At 36.4% G+C, this 26517-nt stretch overlaps 1 protein-coding gene across 3 annotated transcripts in view; it reads left to right on the forward strand.

Moving 5' to 3' along the window:
• Nucleotides 1-207: 207 nt before the first annotated feature.
• Nucleotides 208-26517, forward strand: part of Pigk (phosphatidylinositol glycan anchor biosynthesis class K) — an 88934-nt gene continuing 62624 nt past the window's right edge. For 2 of the 3 annotated variants that reach the window (XM_023561278.2, XM_003478811.5), the window contains exons 1-3: nt 208-361; nt 4194-4247; nt 8390-8481. In XM_023561278.2, coding sequence (XP_023417046.1) covers nt 269-361; nt 4194-4247; nt 8390-8481 — 239 coding nt within the window. In that variant the 5' untranslated portion in view covers nt 208-268. Of the gene's footprint in view, nt 362-4193; nt 4248-8389; nt 8482-22366; nt 22646-26517 lie in introns of those variants that run through there. The other variant, XM_063258080.1, reaches the window with a different exon arrangement.

Genomic DNA, 26517 nt, shown 5'->3' on the forward strand with positions numbered 1-26517 from the left:
CCTCATCTGTCTACCTTTTTTCTTAAATGTATTATTTTACAGTACAAACAGTGAAATTGCAATCAAGTATCTAAAGTCAATATTCTCTATCTACATTTCCCCACCAACTCAGGAAATTCAAACCCAAGCGCCTATTTCTAAAAGCTGGTGAGGGGGCGGGGCTCTAGAAGGTGGCGACGGTGACGCAAAACGAAACATCCGACGACCTGATGTACTGCTTTACGGCACTCACCCCCCTCCAGGTGCCGGAAGTCTGAAGCCGGCAAACATGGCTGCCACCTATGTCCTCAAACACTCAGCGACGACCCTGGCAGCGTTCTTGTTCTTGTCTTTCGTCAGCTCGGCCGCTAGTCACATCGAGGTAGGAGTCAGATTGTTTTGACGACTGAGTCCTGGGAGGACGGCTGTGTCGTGCCTGTGGGCAGTCCAGCAGATGTCAGATGCACAGCACCGGAGGGACGCCTCCTGCAGTCGTCAGTCTGACTCCGGCTGTGCTGTGGGAAGTGTGTCTTTCATATGGGTCGGTCTGCTTCAGCCTTTAAAAAGGACTAATTAAAAGAGGCAAATCTTCGGAGTCCGAGGAGGACCTGATCTGTTGCCCTACGCCCTACAGTCCTTCCTAGCAGGAGAAATGTTACCCCGGAGTGCAGCACCTGCTTTCCTTCTACCCAAGTGCACCGCTCTGCAGTCTTTCGATAGGGATCAGCTGGGTACGGTTTTCTGTCCTGGATTCCCCAACGCACCCCTTTTCTGAGACAGGAGCCCTCTCCCATTTAAACGTGACCACAGAACATTTTGGTTCTTTATAATGCTTTCATTATCCTATGCTGGGTGATTTGCCAGTGCTGTAATTTAGGTCTTTACCATTATTTTCAGGCTTGCATATTCAGTTGGTTAAGAGGCCTTGACACTGGCAGACATTTGAAAATCCACTTCTAAAATTTTATCGTTTGCTTATCCCACCTGAAAAGAAAGCAATGAAAAAACTAAGCACCTCTTTTCTTCCCGCATTTCCTAATCCAGACATATTACGGCTAACTCAGAAATCAGGAGTTTAAATAAACTCCTTTATCCCACATCGTGATTATCGCGAAACTATCGTCTGAACTCCTACACGTGCTTTTATCTCTCCTGTTCCACGGGTTCAATCCAGGCTTCGAACATTTCTTGTCTAGACTATTGGAATTACATTGTTGCCTCTAGGGTTCCATACTCCCTCGTATTAAGTTAGTCTTCATAAAATACAAGCCTTATCTGGTTATTCTGATTAAATCTAGTGTTTCTCTATTGCTTACAGAATAAAGTCTAAATATTAAGATCTGGTTTCTACCTACTTTTCTAGTATTTTGTTTTGGAAGCCTCCTTCTACCACCTTCACTACCTTGAGATTTGATCAGTGGACCTCAGGATGTCAGTTGAAAAAAGATTGAACCTGAAGTTCTGCTTTATTCTAGTGGATTATCTTACATACTTCATTTTGGATATCATTATTTTATTTACTTTTTGTAGTTGCATACTTGCTATGTTTTTCAGTCTCTATGTCTCCAGTTTCTTCTGTCTTTATTAATCTCTCTAGAACATTTCCCTATCTCTTGCCTTTGCCTTTACTGTTGTGGTTTGTATATTTAGTTAGTACAACACTCATTTATTATAACTCATGTATTGTTTATTATTCCATCATCTGTCACTTAACACAAATGGTTCCTCAGCTGGTCTGCCTAGAGTCATCCTTCATTCCAAACTCTTCTCAGAGTTGCAGCCAGAGTAACTTTGTAAAACGCAAATCTTGATCATGCCATTCATACGTACCTTAATGTTTCTGAAAACGTAAATAATAAATTATTATGACTCAAAAAGCACTTGCTTAAATCTCCAGTTCTCTTAGCCATGCTTTCAAACATCTAGTGCTAAACTTATTTTTCTTTCTCAAACCTTTAAGCTCAATTCTGCCATTGGTCCACATCCTCACTGTCTTCCTTTTATTTTTTCATCTTTTGGATCTTAACTCTCATGCCAGTTCTGTAAGGAAAACATCCTACTCAGCTCCTCCTATTATACTTTTGAAAAATATTGGGTGTAGTTGTATTATAGGATTTATAATTTTTTATTATTTGCTTAATGTATGTCAATCCACTAGCAACCTCCTTGAAGGCAAGTATTGTGACTATTGTTGCCTATCTTAGTATTTAATTAGAGCAGTGACTACCCCATGATATCCATGAATATGATGAATTAATGAATGTTATGTAATAATATAATGTGTTTGCATGCCTTATTTACTAAATTGTGAAATTCTTGAGAGAAAGTGGCATTTGAATATCACTGTACATTACTTGGTACCCAACACATAATAGATGCTCCATTGGCTATCTGAAGATGAAAAACTTTATAGTGACTGTGTTTTCTAGATAAGCAGAAGACTGTCACAATGTCTAATTTTTCACCGAAGTCTTAATGAAATAGAGCTTTTGCTGGGAAATACAATAGAGATTATTTAGGTCAAGTCTCATTTTTCTACATGACAAGGCAACTCTAAAGAGCCAAGTAGCTCATCCTAGCTGAATTTTGGCTCATATCTTCAAATTCTCAAATCAATACTTTTCTCACTAAAGCTTGTTTTTTTCTCTGACATCTAGGCAGCTACTGAGAATGGTTTGGAGACAAAATATGTATTTTACTTAGAATTGAGTGGAACAATTTTCATACTTCCTGAAATTTTCTTGTTAGTCAAAAGATTAAAATAACCATGTACTTGTTAGATAATCACTATTTCTGGATTCTGTGAGTCATAGTTTATTATAATTTTATAGATGGGGAAATGGAGGCATAGAGAAGTTAGCAACTTTCATAAGTCTATTTAGCTGCTGAGTAATACAGCCAGATTTGAATGCAGACATTCTGACTGTCAGTAATTTTGGTAGAAGATCTGAGATCAGTGTGGTTTAGGTCTATTATTACTTTAATATATGATTAAAAACATGCTTATTAGATGTCAAGGTGGTGTTGAATGATGAGATTTTTCCATCTAGAAATGACAAATATAATCCAGACTTACTGTAACAGATTTCTGAAATGGTACATGGCAGTATTCTATAAAATATGTTTAATCAGATGTGTTATTAGTTCAGATAAAGCATCGGATTATAGCAGAAATAAAATTTTAACAGGAAAAATGAATTTTTGTACAGGGAATCATGACATGAAATAAGTCATTCACAATTTTAAAATGGAATTGAAAATGAGAAACATGTGGAAGACATATTATTCTGAACCCATCATCCATGTGGTTTCAGTTTTCCAGGAGATACTCTTGCTGTGTCTGCTGCCAATAAAGATGTGATCATATATTGATTCATTAAAAATACTCAAAATCCACTATGTGCCAAACTTGGGGTGCATTAGTCAATGTGACTGGATGCTTGGCTCTGTCCTACTGAAGTCTATCCCGTGGGGAGAAACAATGATACACATCATAAAAAAAGTTAATGGTATGTAAGAAGATGATAAATGGAGGAAGTAAATCATGGTCAGGAAAATGGTGGATGAGATTATAGTTTTAAATGATGGCCTGTTAAACTTTCAAACAGACATCCTGTGTCCTCTGCAGAGCATACTTTTTACTTCCTCAGTAGTTTTCAGGGTATAGGAAACAGTGAGATGAGATGTCTATACTGTGCTTTCATTTGTATGAGGCTTAATAATTTTTTAAAGCTGAAGCTCTTCCACACATAGCTTCAGTCCTGTAAATGACAGTGACGTAGGCCTGGCATTACTTTTATTTTGCATAGAAAAAGAGTCTTGAGCAAATTAAGCCCTCCCTGCCTGGCTCCATCTAGGGCCTGGTGCATGACAGGGAAGTGCTGTATCATTGAGCAAGTACTGTACCGCACCTTAAGTAGGGTTACTCTGTTTAGTCATGGTCTCATGCAAGATGGAAACATATGTGTCTGATATGTTCTGGTTCAGGACTTTTTTCCCCCTGCTATAGAATCTTAAACTAAGAGTTTTAAAAATTTTCCTATAATATCGTATCTTAAACTGGTTTCTGGTTTAAGTTTGATTATTTTTTCTTAAGGTCAAATGCTATTATCTTCATAAACTTACTTAATTTGTGTGAATCTATATTGTTCTTTATCTTTATTTTGGGAAATTGTGGCTTTTTCTTAATCATTTTGCTTTTATTTGGTTGACAGGATCAAGCAGAACAATTTTTTAGAAGTGGCCATACAAACAACTGGGCTGTTTTGGTAAGTACATTCTGTAAAGATTCATCTTGCTGCTCATTCAATACGTATCTGGAGATTTTTATGTGACTAAAATATTTGAAAATAAAATTTGTTTTCTTATATTTTAACAGAAATTCTTTATTTTGGTTTGGCTATCTTTTAAATTGATCACATCAAAGAATAAAATTTTAATAATATTTCTTGCCCTTCATTTATCTTTCAAGTGGTGATCTCTATAAATATAAGAGCCAGGTGTGGTGGTGCATGGTTGTAATCCCAGCACTTGGGAGGCTGAGGTAGGATGACTGCCATGAGTTTGAGGCCATCCTGGGCTACATCATGAGTTCATGGCAAGCCTGGACTACATAGCAAGACCCTGCCTCAAAACCAAAATAAAACAAAACAAAACATATAAGTAAACATAACAATCAATTAGGGGTACTGCTGTTAAAGAAAGCATGTTATGAAATGTAGAATTATTTAGTGCTGTCAGTGATTACTTATCTATCTTACATAAAATGTAGAATTATTTAATACTTTCAGTGAGTAATTATGTATCTTACTGATAATCCTAGTTTATAAATGCTTTCTATTTAGGCTGATATATATTTTTTTCTGTTTATAAAAATAAATTATAATTGTAGAAAATTCAAATTAATAGTGTTTTAAAAGAAGACAGATTGAATTTCACCTCAATTAAAAAAAATGGAAATGTCTTAAAGTCTTACATTCTAGAGCCCATACTTTGATGAGTGCTATCTCTCTTCATATGAACAAGAAAGTTATAAAGTTAGATACATGGTTTGTTCACTTTAGATCATTACACCTGCTTTTTACACTGCCTTAAGGTATCTTGAGATTCTTTTGCTACTAGTAGTTATGCAGGTATATACTATTTTCTACATGCTGTATTTCTATATTATGAATATGTAGTATGGAATCTAAACATCGTATTATTTTAGTCACAACTGTGTTGAATGTTCTTATATACATTTTTGTGACCTTGACTGACTTCCTCTTTAATAGAAGTTCCTACACATAAAAATATGAAGTCATGGAACCTGATCACCATCCAGAATGACCATTTCTTTTTCTAGATCCAAGTCAACAATATATTATTAATTTTTCATGATTTCAAGGCAACAACTTAAATTTATTTTAGTTTACATTGTTGTGAGCCTAAGATTTGCTTATTGGCCTATTGCTTTTTTTTTTTTTTTCTAATTTGACCTTTTTCTCTCTCAGCATGAATTAACATCTTTAATTTGTCTAGATTCACACAGTTTTATTTTTCATTTTTCAAGTAGAATACATATTATCAACTTATTTTGGGTGATAGTTTCACTGCTAGGGTTCTAGTTGATGATATTTACATGATTAGAAGCTAGAATAAGTTCAACTCAATGAAAAAATGTACAGAAAGGGTTGGCTGTCTTACTGTGTTTTCTATGACTGCCAGCATGATACCTGAGCCTGGGTCATATGTGAAGAACAGAGGTTTCTTTGGCTCCCATTTCTGGAGGTGAGGAGGCCTGAGAGTAGAGTGACGAAGGGCTGTTACTGCAATTTCGTGACAGCTGCAGGTTTTATGTTCTGCCCAATATTTTTGCATTAGACTTAGCATTGTACAGTGAACTTTAAATAAATTGTGCCCTTTAAATGAAAAGTTATGAAATTTGACTGGGTCTAATTGATAGTACTAAAAATGATTCTTTCAATGTTAGGTAATTTATATTTTTTTACCAGTTTCCCCCCAGTTTGAATTGATTTGATTTAGTCTTGATGAGATGACCAGAGTGAAATGCCCCTTTACTTTCTGAGGAAACTTGCCAGCAGAGGAAGACAAAAGGAAAATTGGGTTCCATTGTGGTTTCTAATCATATTGCTGTGTTTAATAAAAATGATAAAGGTAATCCATACTTATGAGTGGATAGCAAAGTTGCAGCGAGAAAGGAATCACCTGCAAAGTTATTCCTCCCACCTTGGCCCTTGTTTTTATGGTCTAAGGATGATCACTATTATCAGTGTCTTGTATATCCTGTCGTTTCCAGTGGGTATAATCATATCTTTGTCTACTCTTCCCTTTATCTCAAAAGACTATTGGACCGTGTCTCATACCCCTTTTACAATTGGCATTTAAAAAATTACATTCAGTGAGTATTTGGTAATTTAAATTAAGCTGATATTTCTTGGTAGCTTATATTTGCTCACCTTAATTGTATAGTAAGTTACTTGTGAAAACAAGGTCAGTTTGTCAGGTGTATGCTTTGTTTGTTTGTTCTTTTTTTTTTTTTGTTTTGTCTTTTTCATTTTTATCGGTACCGGGGATCGAACTCACGACCGCCTGCTTCCAAGGCAGGTACTTATGCCACTGAGCTAAATCCCCAGCCCCCTGTTCTTTTTTTTTTTTAGACAGGGTTTCACTGTGCAGTTTAGGTTGGCCTTAAACTCACTTTGTAACCCAGGCTGGCCTCGAACTTGAAGCAGTCCTCCTGTGTCAGCCTCCTAAGTGCTGGGATTACAGGCATGTACCATCTTACCCAGCGAGGTGTATGCTTCTTAATAATATAATAGATGCAAAAAGCTTTTCATATATGCAAAAAGGACACCAAAAATACAGTACTGGTTTCTATATGATTAATTCAGGTAGAAATTACTTTATGCTTTTTCTGTTTCCAGTTAGGGAAAATGTAAATGTTTTACTAGATTTTCTGGCAATGTTTTGGCTTCTAGCTTTTTGGTTTTCATTTTTGCTAATTCAGGCAGTATTACAGTGAAAACCCTAGAGCACATATTTTTGCATATTGTTTGAAGTAGGTGCAGAAAGACAGCTATTTTTTCAAACTTGGTGTGTATTGCAAATTATTCTCTTGGAAGGGTTATATTAATTTACATTTTTATCAGTAAGCTCTGAGTACTGTACTTATTTCTCTATATGCTTGACAATACCGTGAATCATCAGACTTTCTATATTTATCAATTTGATACATAGTTTTAAAAGTATAGCTGAGGTTGCATGAGCAATTTGAAGGCTTATTTTATTTTATTTTATTTCACAGGGTGTTGCTAAGTTTCCTGGGCTAGGTTTGAATTTGTGATCCTCCTTCCTCAGCCTCCCAAGCTGCTAGGATTATAGGTGTGTACCACCACACCTGGCTTTTGTGTCCATTTTTAACACTTTTGTTATAATGCAGTTATTCTTGCCCTTTCCTCATTTAAACTTAGTCCTTTTTTCTGTTGAATTATGATTAAGAAAATTAGACCTTTTATTTAGTTTTTGAGTTTTTCCTTTGTTGGGATTTATGCTATTTTTGACATATGAAATTTTATATTTTTATGTAGCCAAGCATTTTAGCCTTTTCCTTGTTGGATTCTAGGATGAAAACTTACTTTAATTAAAAAAAAATGTAGTTCATTTTTACTTGGCAGGGACAAGAGCATTAATACTGTCTCTAAGTTGTCATAGCGGCAGGCATACAGGCATGTCATCAGAGGTGATTCTGTGCTCGGTGGACATCCTCCCAACTGACCCTCATTTCTATTTACCGAAGAGTTTTCTAGGAAACTAACTTTTAAAGTAGAGAGTTGGATTTTCCTAGCACTTTTGATATTTTTAGCAATCTTTTTTAAGTGTGAAATTTGATTAAATTGTTTCTAGTTTTCTGTTCAGTTCGAAAACTTAGTAGTGTATTTTTTATGTACATATAGAGCTGCTTTGCAAGTTATATTTTAGTCTGTGTCCTACATTTCCCACAACTAAGAAAACAAGAGTGAAATGAGTATTCCATAACGAAAGCAGCTAGTTTTCTTCTCAGTTCTGTAAAGAGATTATGGGCATTGTCTTTGATTCTAAAGAATATAATCTTTTAGATATAGGAGCATTATAGAACCACAGAAATTGAGAATAACTAAACTGGTTCAGTATTTGATTAAATTCCCCCCAAATGTGTTTTCTCCGAAGGTGGCCTTTTGTAATATTAGTTATTATGAAGGCTTCTCTTTACAGAGCTTGGTTTTATTGATAGTTAAAAACTTTATGTTTTTTGCTGTTTTAAGCTTGAAACTCTGAAGAAATTTCTATGTCATATTTAAAGAAAAATAATTCTGTAACTTCATGGAATGTTTTGACCTATAAAAATCATATATTTGTTTTCATACTTTAGGTTTGTACGTCCCGATTCTGGTTTAATTATCGACATGTTGCAAATACTCTTTCTGTTTATAGAAGTGTCAAGAGGCTGGGTATTCCTGACAGGTAAGAAATCTTAATCAGGTTTTAGTTTGAATCTCAGTAAGCTGATCATTGGATAGCTATTATTATATTTATCACTTAAGACCATAATGAGAGCTTATATAAAAGAACAATCAATACTGAGGTAAAAACATTTGATAAAGCTTGTTACCTATTTATTAAATGCCTTACTATTTTTAACTGCAGCAGTATAGGACAATTCCAGTATAAGAGGGTCTTATGGAAAGCCTGTTGATTGCGTCTTCAAATTCCAGGGAGGGCTGTGACCTTGAAATGAAACAAGAAACCCCGACAGCAGAAAACACGTAGCTAGAATCATAACATAAAACCAGTGTGCTGACCAGTAATGCTGCTGCCACCTGCTTTTTGCCACTGCTGCCTTTAGAAGTTTAATGTTGCTGCTTCGTCCTGCTATCTGAATTCAGCTTTTGCTGTTCCGATTTTGTACTGTTGCTAGTTTTTATGGAGTCCTTGGTGGGGATGTCATAGTGGCACAGCCTAGGTGAAGTGCCCATGTGGATGCTGCAAGTAATTGGAAGAATAAGCAGACGGTCTTGTCAGTGTCTGTATGTGGAGGTGAGCTCTGCCATCTAGGAAGATGAATAAAGAGGGAAATTGCCCACTTAGAAGTTCAGATACTAGGTAGCACCCCGCCACCTCCATCTCCGCCCAGATCACGTCCTTTACATTTGGCTTATGTATGAGAGATTGATTTTTGCTGCTACCGAAGAGCTTTGTATGGGAGATGAGTTTGAAATGTGCCTTTAATGGTGACTTTGGGCAAATCACTTCACCGCATAAGCATGCTTTCCCCTCTATGGCGTGGTCCTCTTCGCAGGATTCAGATTTGTGCAGTGAAAACAGAGATATGAATAAAATGTTGCAGGAATTGAAAGGAAGCAGTGTGTGACCCAGGAAAAGTCTATGTAAATAGGTCATTTTGGCCTAAGAAATTGACAAAACTATAATTTTTTTTTTTGTCTTTTTCCTTTTTATCCGTACCAGGGATCGAATTCACGACTGCTTGCTTGCAAGGCAGGCGCTTATGCCGCAGAGCTAAATCCCCAGCCCAACAAAACTATAATTTAGTGCCTGAATTTCATGTAGAAATTAGGGCAGCTAGATAATATTTCTATTTAAGAAATTACATTGCATTCAGTGTGAGAAAGAGATTGATTTGTTGTACTGAAGAAACAGGTGTAATTTTGGCCATTTTCAGTTGGTCCTAGGTCTAGGTGCTTAGTCCTTTGTTCCTTGACTGTGTCCTGTCTACTCTCCAGAGAGTCATCATGCTGGCTTGGCAGTAGTTTTTATCTGTAAGTAAATTGTCATCTGCTCTGTGAATCAGTCATTAGGCTGATTTTCAGTGGTTTAAGGTCTGGAGGATCGTTTTAGAAACAGAAGACAGTGATAAGTGGTATTATTTTATATATTATGTTTATTAGGTTTTCCCTAGGCTTCTAAAAATTTTTTCTTTAAAGGCTTGTTTCTCTTTCAGATGATTGTCTAAATTTCTGTTTAATGAATTCATTGTTCTGGAATGTGAACTGGAAATTTAAACAGTTGGAGAATTAAACCATTTGTTATGTAACAAATAGAAATCAATATAAAAGATTGTGTTTTGCTTTTTGACTACTTGGTAAATAAATGTTCCTGTTGTTGGTGCTTGTACCATTTATCTGTTACATGGAATTGAGTATAAAAATGCAATTATAGGGAAACTTTAGTCAGACAATAATAAACTGCTATAACAGTTTGAAATTTAAAATCATTAAATGTAGTTTTCAGTTTTAAAACTAGAATTTCAAAATACAGCTTGACTTGGTTTTATACATTACGGAACATTTTCAAGTTAAAACAACATTATAACCCTCCCCCAGCATTATAATTTCCATCTTAATCCTAAAAATAATCCTGAGGGAAATGATTAGTTGCAACACTAACAGTAGTTAGTGTTCTAGTGTGCTAAGTTTCTTTGTTTGCTTGCTTGTTTTTAAAGGAGCATTTTATCATTACATTGAAATGCAAAATATTTTCATGGAATTTTCCCATATACTTCAATAAGAAGTTCATGTCACAAATCCTTTCCTACAATATATGACGTAATATTCTGCAGACCTGCAAGGCTATAGTAGTAATACCCTTACTGTTCTGATTTTTCTCTGGTCTTCTGTTTGTATTTCACATATTCCTGCCATGCTAAGTTATTTCCCGTGTCTGAAATGATAATCTGTACTTCTGGTTCACTGCTACCCAATCTTGGTTTTGATTCTGAATCACTTATGGCACATATTAAAAGTATGATTTTTTAAAAGCCCCATTGGGAGCCTTGAGAGATTTTGTTTGTATTTGTCTGATTTGAGCTTTCTGAAATGGTTCAATATTTTTAGACAACTCATTGGATTTGAAGTGAGGCAGGTATATAAGCTTTATGTTTAGTTCTGATGTGTAAGCAAATTTGGGGAGCATAGGTTTAATTTTTACCTGATCTGCCCAGTTTACTTCACTCAGATAGTTTTTGATCCTTAAGCGTTTTCTGATTTCCTCATGTATATTTTTATGATGGTATCTTGTGTGTATTTTTTTTAATCATCAAATGGTTGTTCTAATTATAGTATTCTCCTGCATTAGGTTGTAAATGTCTTGAAGGGAGCACTGCTTTTTTTCCCCTTTTCTTCTGTTTGCAGTTCTATGGATCAACGGAAGGCCTTGTCCCTGCTTGGCAAGCTACTCTCCCAAGCCCCAGGGACTGTGCTTCATTTCCCTTTCCACCTCTGGCATCTGCTGTAGTCCTGTCACATTATAGGTGTCAGCAGGTGTTGGTAAATAAATCCATGTGTGATTTAGCAATGTTTTATCAGTTGTACAAAATAAACACAAACTTGCACTTTTAAAAGTAAAAATATTTACATCCCCGAAATTATGTTAGCTTACTTTTTGGGAAATGTTTATCTGATATTGAAGACATTTTGGTAAATAGGTTGCCAGAATTTTATAGTATTATTGGAAAATATTGACCAAGGGGAAGAAGATATTAGCGTTTCTGTGGGAAAGCGAAATGACCTCTCAAAGCCCCCCCCCAACAGCTCCTCCTGTTAACCCCTTTCATACTGAAGTTCTGCAGGAGAGACAGTCCTTTCCCACCGTGCCTGCACTTTTTCCATAGCTGTAGCCAGTGCTCAAGATTTTGGTTTTCCGTGATTTTAGCTTCCTGAAGTGTTTCTCTATTTCAGGCAGATTTCTGCCTTCAAATAGTTATTTTGCATGAAATCCTTCTTTTGCTACCTTCAGTATGCTTAATATAATTAAGACAAAAAGAAAAAAGGCATTAAGCAATGAATAGGTTCTGAACACTTTGTGTGAAGCAAAAATTGAGCCCAGCTACCTCTCCCCTGTGTCTTACACAGCGCATGGCGTACAGGAGTACGCTCTCTCTCATTAGGCCCGGCAGGCCAGCTTCTGCTCCGGCACTTGAGCAGATGAGCTTTCTGTGAGCACCTTAAAGAGGTTTACGCATGAGTAGGAGCTGTGGTATGTGAGAATATGTATATTTTTACCTCTGGAATTAGGACCCTCATGCTGTGAGAGGCTCCTGGGAACTGAGGCTGACTTAGGGAGCACAGCTTTATAGTTCCCGCCCCCTGTTTACTCTGGGAAATAAGAGCATTTTAGTATTACAAGGGGTGAAATCGTTTTCTCATTTCTTTCCTAACTGAATGCATGAGAATAAGTTCATGAAATAAAACGTATGATAATCTTTCTTAAATATGATTAGCTCTACTATAAGTTGAGTGGATGAGAGTTTGTATAGTCATTCCTGTCTCAGCAGCTCCCTGCTTCTGTAGTTCAATCTGGTAGCTTTTCTGAGTCCACTTAAAAGTATTGTCCTTTTCCTCTATATTCCAGTCACTGTGTGAGACTAAGATTCTAATTTAAACCTTTAATTTTTCATGTCTTGTTATTCAAAAACTTATAGTCTATGCAGGATAAAGTTCAGATTTCTACTCCTGTTACTAAGGAAGATTTTTTTGCAGTCCAGTTTTGAACCTAGCTTTCTGACCATTTCAGCTGGTTACACCTCAGCCCATCCCTCTTTGTTAGCCCCTGCCATGGCCTCTGTCCATTCCCTCGGTCCTCCACCTAGAGCTCTTTCCTTCTCCCTGTTTTCTAGTTTTCTGGTGTTTAGTATATCCAACCCATGCATTCCCCAAAGCCTTCTTGCATAAATAGTATTCTTATTGTATAAATAGTATTTATGTTCCTGTAATTGCCCTCTTTCTTTTCTGCAGGGCTGGGTTTGATACTGTGTTTTCCTAAGTGCATCCTTTGGTATATTGCACGGAGTTTAGGGGATGAATGGTGTGCTAGAGACCCCTCAGTTATTGGAACCTCATTAGTCCAGACCGGAAAGGAGACATTGATACGTGCTAATTTTCATGTTCTCTCTTATCCATGTTTCTCAAGCCTCACTGACCCAAAGTGCTGTGGTCAGTTTTATAAACTGTCTCATAACTCCTACTTTGGCACATGGTGGGAAGGTCTTACCTAGGGTATTTCAAATTGATTTCTTTTTTACTAGACAAGTCCAGAGGAGTCTTCTTACCTACAAGTTCAGTCTTACCGATTCCTTACTTTGCTACCATTTGAGTTTCCACTGGATGTACCTTTTCTTTTTTATCTCTATCCCTTTTAACTTTTTTCACAGGTAATAAAGCTTAGATGTAGGAGCTATTTAGGCAGTATTTAAATTCTAATAAAGTTTGTGTAAGTTGAAAAAAGATTACTATGGCTTCTTATCATTGTTGGTCTTTAAATTGTGTTGGTGGTATGACTTGACTGCCTTCATGCTGCTGTGGATCTAGTCTTATCTAAGGCAGAGCCTTAGTTAGGAATTTTCACACTGCTTATTAAAATAGCCTGGAGAAGGGCCTGGCGGTTACAGTTGTTTTTAAATCCTTGTAGCTTTCTTTCCAGAAAGGACAGCCAAAATAGACTTTTATGAGGGATTGTTTTTTTCCCAATTTACATATAAAAGATGATTGCTCAGGATAGTTAAATGACTTGCTTAAGATCTACTAAATGTACCATTACATAAAAATAGAGTCAGAATTTGAATTCATGTCTGACTTTATGGACAGAATATTTCTATTCTATCACACCTGTCACTACCTGTTAATATTGCATAACACTTAAAATTAGAGAATTCCTTTGATATATATTACCTCTTTCTTATGACATTCCAAGATTGGTTTAATTATAAATAAACTTGCATGCCTCATTAAATTCTAAAATGTAGATCTACCTGTTCAGTGTAGTTCCTGGAGAGTTTTAAAAATAGTTAATATGAAATAAGTTTAATAATGCTTCTCTAGTCTTTGTTACATCTTGTTTTTTTCATAGTTTTTACTTTTGTCTTTATTATTTTGTGCTTCATGCACTTCCTGCTTCTGTATTTCACCATGCTTTCATAACTGTATGATAAGTTGAAGGTCCTTAATCTGAAAATCTGCACTCTGAAACTTGTTTGTGTACTAACACGACACCTTAAGAGGAAAATCCTACCTACACCTGACCTCATAGGTGAGATTGTGGAAAGAATGTACATGCACCAAAAATATTGTATAAAATTACCTTTAGGTGACACGTGTAAATTGTATGTGGCACATAAATAAGTCTTGTTTAGACTTGGGTTCCATCCCCAAAATATCACATATGTATACAAATATGGCAAAATCTGCAAAAATCTGAAGTCTGCAACACTGGTTCCAAGTTTCATATAGGGCTTAGGCAACCTGTGTGTATGTCTGTACCTTAGCAGCGTTGTAGCTGTTTATTCTTGCCTGTCTCTTCCCCCTTCCAGCTCATCCTACACACAGCTGTTAGAATTCTCTTTCTCAGACATTGCTTTCATCTTTTCACTCCCACAATCAACAACCTACAATGACTCTGTTATCTTTCTAACAAATTCAGAATTTTCAGCCAGCCTTGGTCTTTAAGTATGGCTTTGTTAATTTCAATTCACTGTGTTTATTTGCTGATTTGTTGTGACAGTAACTGTTGAATATTTGTTCATTTTCATTTCTATTTTTGACCATTTCTGTCCCCTAGAACACTCAGAATGGCTTATTCTGTCTGTCTTTATTTTGTTTCACTGTAGAGAACTTCATAGAGTGTTCTGCATTGGGAGGTCATTTTGTTTTTCTAATTGAGTTTTTAAAAGTCATGATTAGTTTATAAAAAGTTTTAAACATAATTTTAATATTCTACAACTCTTTATATTATTTTAATATAGTGATAATATATTACTTCCTGTTTTGATGAACAGAAGTATTAGGATAATATAAATTTTTTAAAATTTTAAACAGGGTAAAATTAAACATAACAAAACAGAATAAAACAGATCATAAGAAAACAATTTAAGAAACAGATTTCAAAGCAAGACCTCTGGAGATCTTCACTATCATATTGTCTCTTATTTTCTTCCAAATAGTTGTTCATATCTTCACACACAGTGAATTCATACCAAACAAAATAGTACTAAACTGATCAGAACAGGATGATGAAGGCATTTTAGGTCTTCAAGACCAGACAACAGCGAAGTCAACAATGGCTGCCATAATGTCTCTCGTTCTCTTCAAAATAGCTGTCTATATCTTTATGTATATTGAAATCAAATAAAAGAAAACAGACTAATATCACTCTGGACAGAGAATAATAGTATTGCTAGATTTTATATCATGATGCTCTGGAATTAGCACTGGGTGTCTTAGTGTCTCTTTTTCCTCAGAGTATCTATTCATTACATTGTGTATTATATAATCTATTTTTGTAAACTGTTTAGAAGTTCTACACATGCGTGAATCTCTACATGTATACGTATCCTTTCTGTATTAGAGGGAAAAACAAATCAAAATAAGACAACAAAACAAATTCCTAAAAAAAACATGAAATGAAAAAGACATATAAAACCACAATGCTAGGTGATCTACAGTAGTTACTATGATATCTCTTGTTATTTTCAGTAGAATTGTCTATATTATCAGGCATAATATAATTGAACATAGCACAACATAGCAATATTAATAAAACAAAATATTGGAGACATTATAGGACTTCAAAAGCAGTTAATAATCAAACTGGAATGGGTATCCTATTGTATCTTGTCATCTTCAGAGTAGTTGCCTCTACTCTTGGACTTGATACTAACAAGCATACCAAATTTGAATAAAATCGGTCAAGACAAAACAGTGATCTAACAAACCAGATTCAAATAAGATCAGTCATAGTAAAACAGTATAAGTAATACAGGGCTTCAGATTAAGTTAATAAGAAATTAAGGATAGTTACCATAATATATCCTGCTATTTTTGGGATAGCTGTCTGTGCCCTCAAATCTAGTACGAGTAGACAGACTGGAACAGAATAAAATCAAACTAAACAGAGCCATAAGACTAATGTGGCTTTTAAATCCTGATACACTATTAACAATGTCCTCTGCCTTCCTTTTTTAGACAATTCCTCCCTTTTCCCTTTCTCAGGTGCTTTGTACATTTTGGGTCCCACTAACTCCTTTAGTTTTTAGATTAGGGGGCAACCCACTATCTACCTAGCTGGTTCTGAACCTTTTTACCCCTGAGGTTGATCCTGAGCTGTATTCCTTTACCTGGTAAAACCTCAAGGTGCTTCTTCCTTAGAGCTGAGTAGTTCTCCACTGCACGAAAGTGTCATGACTTTCCAACCTATCTACAGCTGCTCGACAAGCTGTCCCTATTTCTCTCTGCTTCTCTGTCACACAGAGCATTGTTTTCTCATCTTTGACTTTTGGTTCATTAACCCTGATTCAGGTAGATTATATTTCCTATTCAGAGCATCTTGATGGACCCTATATCCTGATGTACTCTGCCTGTGTTTCTTTTCGTTAGTGTATTGAGGCTATCTGTGTTAGAGATTATAGCCAGACTTCTCTGCCTCATCTCTGCTATGCTGTTTTTCTGCTATTGATTGTCTACTTTTCTCCTTCATTCTACTGTCTGCCCCGTTCTTTGAGGCCTCTCTGCCACTGTTTCTGGAATCCTGGTGATTTTTTTCTCTCTCTCTAGAATGTCCTTTTTGTAGGATTGGATTGGTGGCCACGAACTCCCACAGTTGCTCTTTGTCATGGAAGCATTTTGTTTCTCCATTAATTTTGAGAGACAGTTTTTCTGGGTACATCAATCTGGGTTGGAGGTTATTTTCTTTTGGGGCTTGGAACACTTCGTTTCAAGCTTTCCTTGATTTGATAGTTTGTGTTGAGAAATCTGTTGTGATTTTGATGGGTTTTCCTTTATAGGTGATCTGTTTCTTTTCTCTGACGGCTTTTAATATTCTGTTCTTGTGATGAATTTCTGGGATCTTTATTATATGTCTGGGTGTAGATCTGTTTTGGTTGTTGCTGGCTGGAGTTCTGTATGCCTTATATATCTGAATATCCTTTCCTTTTCCTATGCTTGGGAAGTTTTCCTTAATTATTGCTGTGAATAGCCTTTGCATTTCATTTGTGTTTACTCCTGCTTTTTTGCTCACATTTTTTATTCTTAAGTTAGAGATCCTCTTGTTGTCTTGTAGCTTTTGTATTGTTACTTCCTGGTTCCTTGTTATTTTTAAGAGATCTTTCCTTCACAATCACACATTGCAAGTCTATCTTCAAGTTTTGAAAATCTAACTTTAGTTTCTGTCAAGGAATTTTGCCAGCTTTCAATGGAGTTTTTAATTTCCTGGTAATCTCTTTGGATCTGTTTCATGTATTCTAGATTTTATTTATATTCTTCATCAAAGGTTTTTCTCCTTTTTATGGGTTCGTCCATTCTTCCATCTGTGTCTTCTTGAGAGGTGCTTAGCATTTCTTTTATTAATCTTTTTATACCTTGCTTCACTTGAATTAGAGTTTCACTTTTAAGTTCGCCTATGAGGTCACGAAGATATTTCTTTATGTCTGCTGATGTTGTGTCCGATATTGCATGTTTGCTGCCCTAGAACTCTTCTGTATTTACCTCTCCTGGACTTATTTTCCCTGGGTCAGTGGCTGGAGGCTTTTTCTTGTTTCTTACTCTTGTCATGTTTCTGTTTTCTTTCAGACTGGTATATGGTGGAGGTCTCAGGCCCTTTCCATATTGCTTACGGTTTTTCTGAAGTATGCTGGCTAGGGGATTGCTGCCCTCTCTAGTTTACTGTTGATCTATGAGGTGCACGCAGGGATGATGCGGGCTGGCCCCTCTTCTCTGAGCCAGTCAACCAACGAGTGCCTTCATTCACCACGTTAGTCTGTGCCTTGCAGATGTCACAGGTTCAGAACAGTTTCGTCTCTGGCTATTGGGTCCTGACCAGGGGCATGACCCAACTCAGGCAGATCCTACCAGCCTGCTTTGGGCCAGTATCAGCTGACTGATGCCACTGCGGTTCCAGGTTCAGGCCCATCCTGCCCAACTCCAATATGTCCTCCAGCTGGTCACCCCCTCCATAGGACCCAGTTCCTAGCATTCACCACGGGTTAGTGCAGCTCTCCATGTTGGTTCTGCTCTCCGTTGCGCCGCATCCTCCCACCAAAGACCTTGGGCTCACCAACCCCCGATTTCAGTGACCACGACTTTGGCACAACTATGGGTCGTGTGACTCTAAAGCGCACTCAGCACAGTTAGGACCTGTGAGAGCACATCTCACAGCACATCTGGTTCCAGCCTTTCATCCATGTTTTTTTTTTTTTTTTTCCTTTCTTTCTTTTTCCTCAGTTTCTTCCTGAGTTGTGAGAATCCCTTTCCTTTCATCTTGTCTTCTCCATGGTGTTAAATTCTAGCGTCTGAGTTGTTTTTCTCAGAGAGGCTCTCTGCCCTGCTACCTATCAATCCACTATCTCCTCAGGATCCTAAGATGATATAAATTTATTTTGTAAATAGTTTGCAGTATACTTCATGGTTATTGTTGAAGTAATTTTAACTCGTGCCTTTGGAATGTTTTTTCTCTTTTCTCCTGTCAGCAACAATTTTTTCTCATTTATTAAAAAATAAATAATAGTGTTTGGAGACATAGACATTCTGAGCAGTCTTTCCCCTGAGTCTCACACTGGTGGCATGGTCTGTGACACTCCATGAAGTTTCTGGTAGCATAGAGTGTTTTAAACAGGAAAACATTCCTTATGGCTAAGAAATTAGAATGAGCTTCATTCATGAATTTCTACAAAATTATGTACCATTTTTATGCTTAGCTTCCTTGCTTGAACTAGCTTTGGTGATTCCTTGCAGCTAAGAGATTGCCAACTCCCCATGATGAAAGTAACTATTGTGTACTATACACAGGCACTACTAAAAAAAAAAAAAAGCCTAACTAGAATAGACACTGAGGTGTGTTATAGAGGTAAGAAAGCCCTTTCTTTCTATTGTAAGAATTGTCTGTTTACTTTCATACTTTGTTTTTTTGGGATCCCTTTCTTGGGTAAAGATATTCCCTTATTAATTAGATGACTGTAACAGACTGGGATAAATAGATGATAAAAATCCAAGGAGAAAACCGTCTGCGGGCCTCCCTGAGAGTGACGATTCTTGTCACTGAGCTTGTTCCCAGTGTGTCTATAGAGTTGCTATGGAAGACACCAAGTCTAGCAAGGTACGAATCTTTTAAACCAAAGTGGGTACTTGCCTAACCAATGTGAGTTTTATTGTCATCCCTAATTTGTCTCTTGAAGGACCAAAGAGAAGAGCTTGGGGGGATTATACACACATGCACACACAGGTACACATGTGCGATACACTGTCAGCTACAAACTCTTTGATCTGAAAAAGAAACTGATTCTGGCAGTCGTGTGTGTTGACAGCCTTTGCTGTTTACACTTGCCAGTTTGTGAAATTTCTACTGAAATGGGGATACATAGAAGAGAAAAGTGATAAGGGAGAAAGCTGTAGGACCTAGTAAAGAGCTTAAGTGCTTGGGTGGTGGCAGTGGCAGTGGCCTCAGAATCAGCCTTTTCCTACTTGTTGTCTCACCGTGGAAGGTGGTAATAATAATAATTATTGTTTCCAAGAAAGTTCTGAGGACTTTATTTTGTCTTTTTGAGGCAGGGTTCACTGGGGTTCATAATCCAGTTCAGGCTGGCCTTGAACTCACTTTGTAGCCCAGCCTGGCCTTGAACTCACAGTGGTTCTCCTGCCTCAGCCTCCCACATGCTGGGATCACAAGCATGCAGAACCATGCCTGGCTGTGAAGACTTTTAATAGACAGTTGGTAAAATTATTTTGTCATATAACATCTGGCACCTTTAAGAGTACTGAAAATGCATTAACATTTATGAATATAGTTGGAGTTCTCTGGAGAAAAGATATTTCATAGAATTTTATATTAATGGTTTCCAAGAATTTGACCCAGACATGACTGGGAGGATGCTCAGTCTATTAAAAGATACCCTGATGCTAAATCTTTACACTCACCGATTAACTTACATTTGAAGCTATATCCATGTCCAATACTTCAAGTCATGAAATTCAGATCTCTTATTTTAGTAAGTAAAACTCATACTGATGAGAACATAATTCAACTAAACTTTCAATTTTGTGCAGCCATACAGGACTTCTAAAGAAAAGAAGCAAAAGAAGATCAAATAAAGCTGTTTTTTAGAGAATATTCTATACAAATATATTTCAGAGTTTCTTTTCAGATAAAGAAAGCCAGGCTCATTTCCTGCATTTCATCAAATTTGTCTATCATTATGCTTAATGAAAATAGATACTCAAGTGTTAGCTTTGCTGTGTTGGTAAAGACTGCTCTATGTAGTAGATTATACTCAAAGTTTACATATTCTTTTTTATTACAATATTTACTTAGCTGCTTAATGCTTACATTACTTTTTTACAAGACAGTGAACACTAAAAATGTCTGTTTCTCACAGAACTATAGCCCACATCACTAGAAGTGTAAATATGTGGTTTAACTAACATGAATATACATAAAGAAAAGCAAGTATGTAATAAAACAAATTATCATATTCAAATACTAAATTACACAGGTTTGTAGGCATATAAAATACTAGTTATCTATTCACTCAGTAGCAAGCCTTCCTCCCCCTTTAATTTTCTTGCAAAAGGTGTTGGAAAAGGAGAAAAATATACTAAAGACAAAAATAATAGCTGGTAACAACTTTCCAATAGAAAGAATAAGCTCACAAAATTGTATGGTTGGGAGTTGTCTTAGCTGTAATGGAGTTTCTGTACTTACAAAAATACTGACTGAAGAGCGTGTTCTTTATTTTCTGCCCATGAGAAGGGCAACAGCCATTCTTTCTAGGCCTCCCCAGGTAAGTTTCATCTCAAAGTACAAACATCTGTAGAGATTTTTTGCCTAATCATATTAAAGACTTTTGTACAATGTAGAATTTTCAAAGTGAAAGTTTTCCATGACAGCATAAAGGAAGACTTATAGAAAGATATTACACAGTCATTGTAAGACTGGGTAAAAAATTCTGCCAAAATCAAAGGTAGCTGACCCCTGCTATCTCGTGGTGTAGGTGATGGGAGTGCAAGGGAGGAGGCAAGCAGCCATGCAGGTCCTGATTTCAGTATTTCTGAAACGCCCAGGGGGAGGGTCACAGAAGATTGACAGTGTTCCTAGTTGCCAATTTTAATTCTGTATGACACTAAAAGCATACAAGTGTTCCACTGAGTATTTTGGTGTTCAGTTTATCTAAGTTTCTTATGTATTGATAAGGTTCTGGCATTGGGATAGATTTAAAGAAGGCATAATTCAATATTTGTGGTTTCAGGAAATGTCAACTGGCATCAATAAATGACAAGCAAATTTTAAATGGTAATTGATAATCTTTTGCTAAGTGTCAATAGGCCAATCATAATCCAAACATAGAAGTTCTGTTGTATCCTGGTAAAACTGCATTTCAGTTATTCAACCTATGACAGCATCATCAGGCTTACCCACCAACCTAACTTGGTGGCTGACATGGGGTCCTGTCTCAAGTTCTATTTCTAAGGAAATAGCGCTGTGCCCCCAGTTTTACTGAATATCACAGTTGTTTCTGTGATCATTGCATCTGCAACACAACAGTGTGTTGTGTATTATATGTGGAGATGCTTCTTCACATAAGCAGGTCTTTTGCTGTTAAAGGTTCCGTGTTATTTTTGTCTTTTGAACTTTACTGCATCTTTGAATTTCTTTCCATGTTTTAATAGTGCAGAGCAGTAAGAAGTGGAGTTCTGAGACCCACAGTGTGAGAACAGCAGTACAACAGCTACTGAAATTTAAACTATTGCCAGACTTCACCAGTCTGGGCAGATGGAGGTACCCTTTATCGAAAGACCAGTAAAACCGCGGATGCCTTCTTTCTCCGCAAGAGCAGCATCATGAGTTACTCCCATCTTCTAATTTTTGTAATGATTCTAAACTTCTTACGTTTCTCAGTAAATTTTTTTAAGCTTTTGTCGCTTGGGTTGTGTATAAAAAATAACATGTTTCTGTGTGATTCCTGTTGGATCTAGATGGTTCATTTAAGCTGTGCTAATTTTTTTTAATAAAGTTCTAAAGAATTGCATTTAAAAATTTTGTTTTATTGCTTATGTATTGCACAAGGAAATTTTTAAGAAATTTATTATGTTTACCATACATATCACTAGGAAGGAATCTTAAAAGTTGAATACAGAAATCATATAAAGAGATTAAAGTCTACTTGAGTATACTCCCAGTGAAGTTCTCAGCACTTTGAGTATAAAGTGGGGAGCAGTGGATGGGAAATGAACCTCCTACCTGGAGCTCTTTGGCACAGCCGTGGAGAGGACATTCGCTGGGGCGTGGCTGTCGCTGGGGTTTGCTCCATCGCTCCAGCTGGGGCTTGCTCTGTCTCCAGCAGAGCTGTAACAAGCCCTGCCACTGTCAGTCCTGCACTTCTGAGCCAGGCTTCCCAGCTCTCCTGAGGGCTTCTTGGGGGAGTGGTAATGACATGCTACAGTTCCCCTGTCCTTTCTGAGGTCATGCTGTGCCTTCCTGTAATTTCTGCTGCCCTTCAGCCACTCGTGGCTGTAGGACTGCATATAAAGACGTTTCTCCACTCCTTGAAGGCCACAGCCTAATCATACAGCTGGTACCAAGCTGGCAGTGACAGCGGCAGTGGGGGAAGCAGTGGCTGTGGACAGAGGTTCAGGTGGGTCCTTTGTGGGGTGGAGGGGTTCAGGTGGTGATGGAAGCACAGTCAATATAGGGTTTTAATTAAAAGAGAATCGAAGTCAGACTATCTCATTCTACAAGCGTTGTCAGTCAGATTTTATTATAATTAAACTTGGGGAAGTTTCTGTTTTGTTTTTTATTGGCGTAGATGGATAATATAGGATGATGAGATTTGTTTAGGTATGTTGCTGCATGCTTGTGACATACTTGGATTAAGTATCCTTCATAAATATAGGAGTGACTTTGTCAGTTTTCGGGAGTTGTATTTTTCTAGAAATTTTTTCATCATGTAAATTGTTTTCATGAAGTCATTAATATACCATTTTAATCTCAGTGGAATATTTAAGGATGCATTTTTTTTTACTCAGTAATTTTTTGTGCTGTTCTCTTTTTTCCTAATTAGTTTCATCAGGGATTGTCAGTTTTAGTAGTCTTTTAAAGAACTAGTCCCTCAGCTATGTTTATTTTACATTTTATTAATTTCTGTTCTTATCTTTATCTTTTTTTCTTTTGTTTTTTGGTGGACCTAACAGGTCTTATTTTTTTAAACCGTTTTGGGATGGATGCTTAGATTACTGGTTTAATCTGTCCTATTTTTCCCTGATAGGTACATGTAAGTCAGTGAATACTCTCGCAGCTGTAGTTAGCTATGTACCAACAGTTTTGGGAAGTTATGATTTGATTATCATTTAATTAAAATATTTTGTTCCCATTGTGAATTCTCGATCCAGGAATTTTATTGTTATATTACTTAGTTATAAAGGATTAAATTTTTCTAAGTATACTTTTTATTTATATTGTGCACATTAGTAATAGAATAATGAGATTCATTTTGGTATATTGGTATGTGCATATAATTTGGTTTGATTTCTTTTCATGCCCCTTTTACCCACCTCTTTCCCGATTCCCTTCCCCAGCTATAAGTGTACTTTCTAGTTTCCTGTCACCTAGCATTTATTTATTTGTATATTTTTATATTGTTCATGTAAGAGAAAATGTGATACTTGACTTCCTGGGAGTGACCTAATTTTGCTTGCCATGATGGTCTTCAGTTCCATTCACTTTTCTACAGAGACATGATTTTATTCTTCTTTATGGCTGAGTAACTCAGTTGTGTCTATATACCACATTTGCTTTATCCATTCCTCTGCTTCCACAGCATAGCTTTTTTGTGCCACTGTAAACATGGGTATGTGTGTATCACGATAATGTGCCATCTCTGATTCTTTTGGAAATATGCCCAGAGAAGTGGTATAGCTGGATCAAACGGGATATCTATTTTTAGCTTTTGGTTTTACTCCCTTTAAATGTGGTATATCTATTTTTAGTTTTTTGAGGAATCTTGATACTGATTCCCATAGTTTACATTCCAAACCGATGACCTAGAAGGGCTATTTCTCTGCCTCCCTCAGTCTTCCAACTGTTGATTGTTTTTTGTGTTCTTGATAATTGCTGTTCTGACTGGAGTGAATGGAATCTTACATTTTCCTAATGGCTAAAGATATAGAATATATTTTTCATATACATATTGGTTATTGTACTTCTTTTGACAGTTCTTTGTTCAGTTCGTTTGCTCATTTGTTGTTTGGAGAATTTTTTTGGCATTAAGGTTTTTTAGTTCTTTGTATAGTATAGATATGAATCCTCTGCCAGAAGATTAGCTAGCAGAGATTTTCTCCTGTTGGGTAGGTTGTCTCTTTGGCCTTATTAATTGTGTCTATTGCCATGCCTTTTAATTTGATGTAATTTTATTTGTTGTTAGTTTTTAAAATGTGAAAACAGACTTGAAATCTGAAGCTCCAAAATTAAAGACTTATTTAAAGCTTAAAAAGTAAATGTAATAAAACTGGAAGCCTATATTTCATAGGCTCATAGAAGATGAAAGTAATGAGATGAGGTTGTTGAGAGGAAAAGTGAAGTTCCCTTAGTACTTGTTGGTATGATTGTAGGAGTTAGTAGAGATTTCCTTTTCGTCTCGGCTCACTGCTTGAAAGCAGGATGAAAGAGACGTGTGTTATGCCAAAGAGTGTAATAGAGGCTGAGTGTGGGTGGGCTTTGAATCAAATCTCCACTCTTCCGTTTCCCAGTTGTGCAACTTTGGGCAAGTGAATTTGCTTATGTTTGGAATGGAGACAATAGATTGTCTTCATAGGATCCTTGTGATTTAGGGAGAATTAAAGCCCTCCTGAAAGGGCGCCAGGAGAGTGCGTGTCACTGTCCGATGTGCTAGTCCCATTACTTCTACTTTCTTGCTAAATTTTAAGTATTAGTAATCAATACTCCCACACTTAGAACTGGAAGAAATTTTAACAGTTCTTTATCTAGAACTCTGCCTTCTCTTCTACTTTTAATTTGGTTGTCCACTAAAATTCTGTATTCAGGGTCCTTAATAGGAGTTCTAACATATTATCCCATGTTTCTCAGTTTAAATGACTTTTTTCTTACATTCCCTTTAAATAGTGCACAGTAGTTCTGTAATCTCATCTAATTTTCATTTTAATATAATCTTTAATCTTATTTTTCTATAATCTTATTAAAATGTGCAATCCAAAATGGATAATTTGGATTTTATAGTAAGTGCCTAGACACTTTAATATAGAATGGTTAAATATTATTTATGCCTGTGAACATAATTGCATTGCTTTTTTAAAAATATGTTACTGAATTGTATTTGAGATTTATTGTCCTCCAGTTAATTACACTTTCTGTGACAGTCCTCATTTTATATTATTCCCTTTTAATGTTTGGTCTAGTTGAATTTTATGGTAAAATTAAGGCACAGAGCAGCTGCAATGTACTCTTCCCGACCAGTGTTGTTTCTTTGTATTTTATCTTTTTTTTTTTTTTTTTTTTTTGGTACCAGGGATTTAACTCAAGTACACTGCTGAGCTAAACACCTGGCCCCTGTATTTTATCTTTTGCTAAAGAGATTTATACCTCAGAAGAAATGTGGCATCTAAGTTCTGCTAATGAAAAAAAATGTTTTAGCTATCTTGTTTAATGTCTAGAGAAAATTAAGCTCTTTTGATTTTCTTGTCATTTGAGAATGGAAATGTACCAGGGAAGGTACACTAGTGATGTTTGCACATGTTTCTCAGATAAAATACGTAATTTAGGCATGTGGCCACATCCTAGGAAACTGCTTGCAGCACTCTAAAGTGATTACATATAGACCGTTAAAATCTGTTTTTGCTTTAGCAAGATTCCAAAATATTTGCCATAAAAGTAGTTTATTTGGGGAGATTGACTATCTCAGTGCAGATCTTCATTGGAAGAATTGGAAGTAAAGTTTCTGTTAAACATTAGAATATATGAAAGACTACAAGCACATTAGATGAACTATATGCTATGTATCAAGATTTTTAAAATTGTGTATATTTTGGTAAAAAGTAGGTTATACTAGATCAGTGATTGATTAATGCAGCATTTCCAGTTTTGACTATTTTTATCAGCCATTCAAAATATTCAAGAAATATTGTAACTTATGATTTTAGTAACATAATGGGCACATTTGAATTCTAAGTCTTGAATCTGATGTGCTTGAGTAAGTCATTAAATTTGTGAGGACAAGTAGGAAGACGGTGGATCAATAAGCAGCAAAGTAAAGAGCCTCTTGGAGAGAAACAGCCCAGATGCTGGAAGAAAACATCCTGGAGATCAGATAGAAGGAGATGGATCCTCTCGACCCAGGCAGAAACTAAAAGGGGGGGGGAGAAAAGAAAAATGTGGACAGAAGGCTGTAGCCAGACACACTCTCACCGGAGCCGGTTCCATTGTATAGGAAATGCTGTTTGAATCCAAACACACAGGGTTGTGGTGAAGTTGGGGGTTCATAAGCCCAAGGGCCTC

Source organism: Cavia porcellus, unplaced genomic scaffold, assembly GCF_034190915.1.
Source record: "Cavia porcellus strain 051 isolate PalLab524CR breed Dunkin Hartley unplaced genomic scaffold, mCavPor4.1 scaffold_1, whole genome shotgun sequence".
In the NCBI taxonomy this organism is placed as follows: domain Eukaryota; kingdom Metazoa; phylum Chordata; class Mammalia; order Rodentia; family Caviidae; genus Cavia; species Cavia porcellus.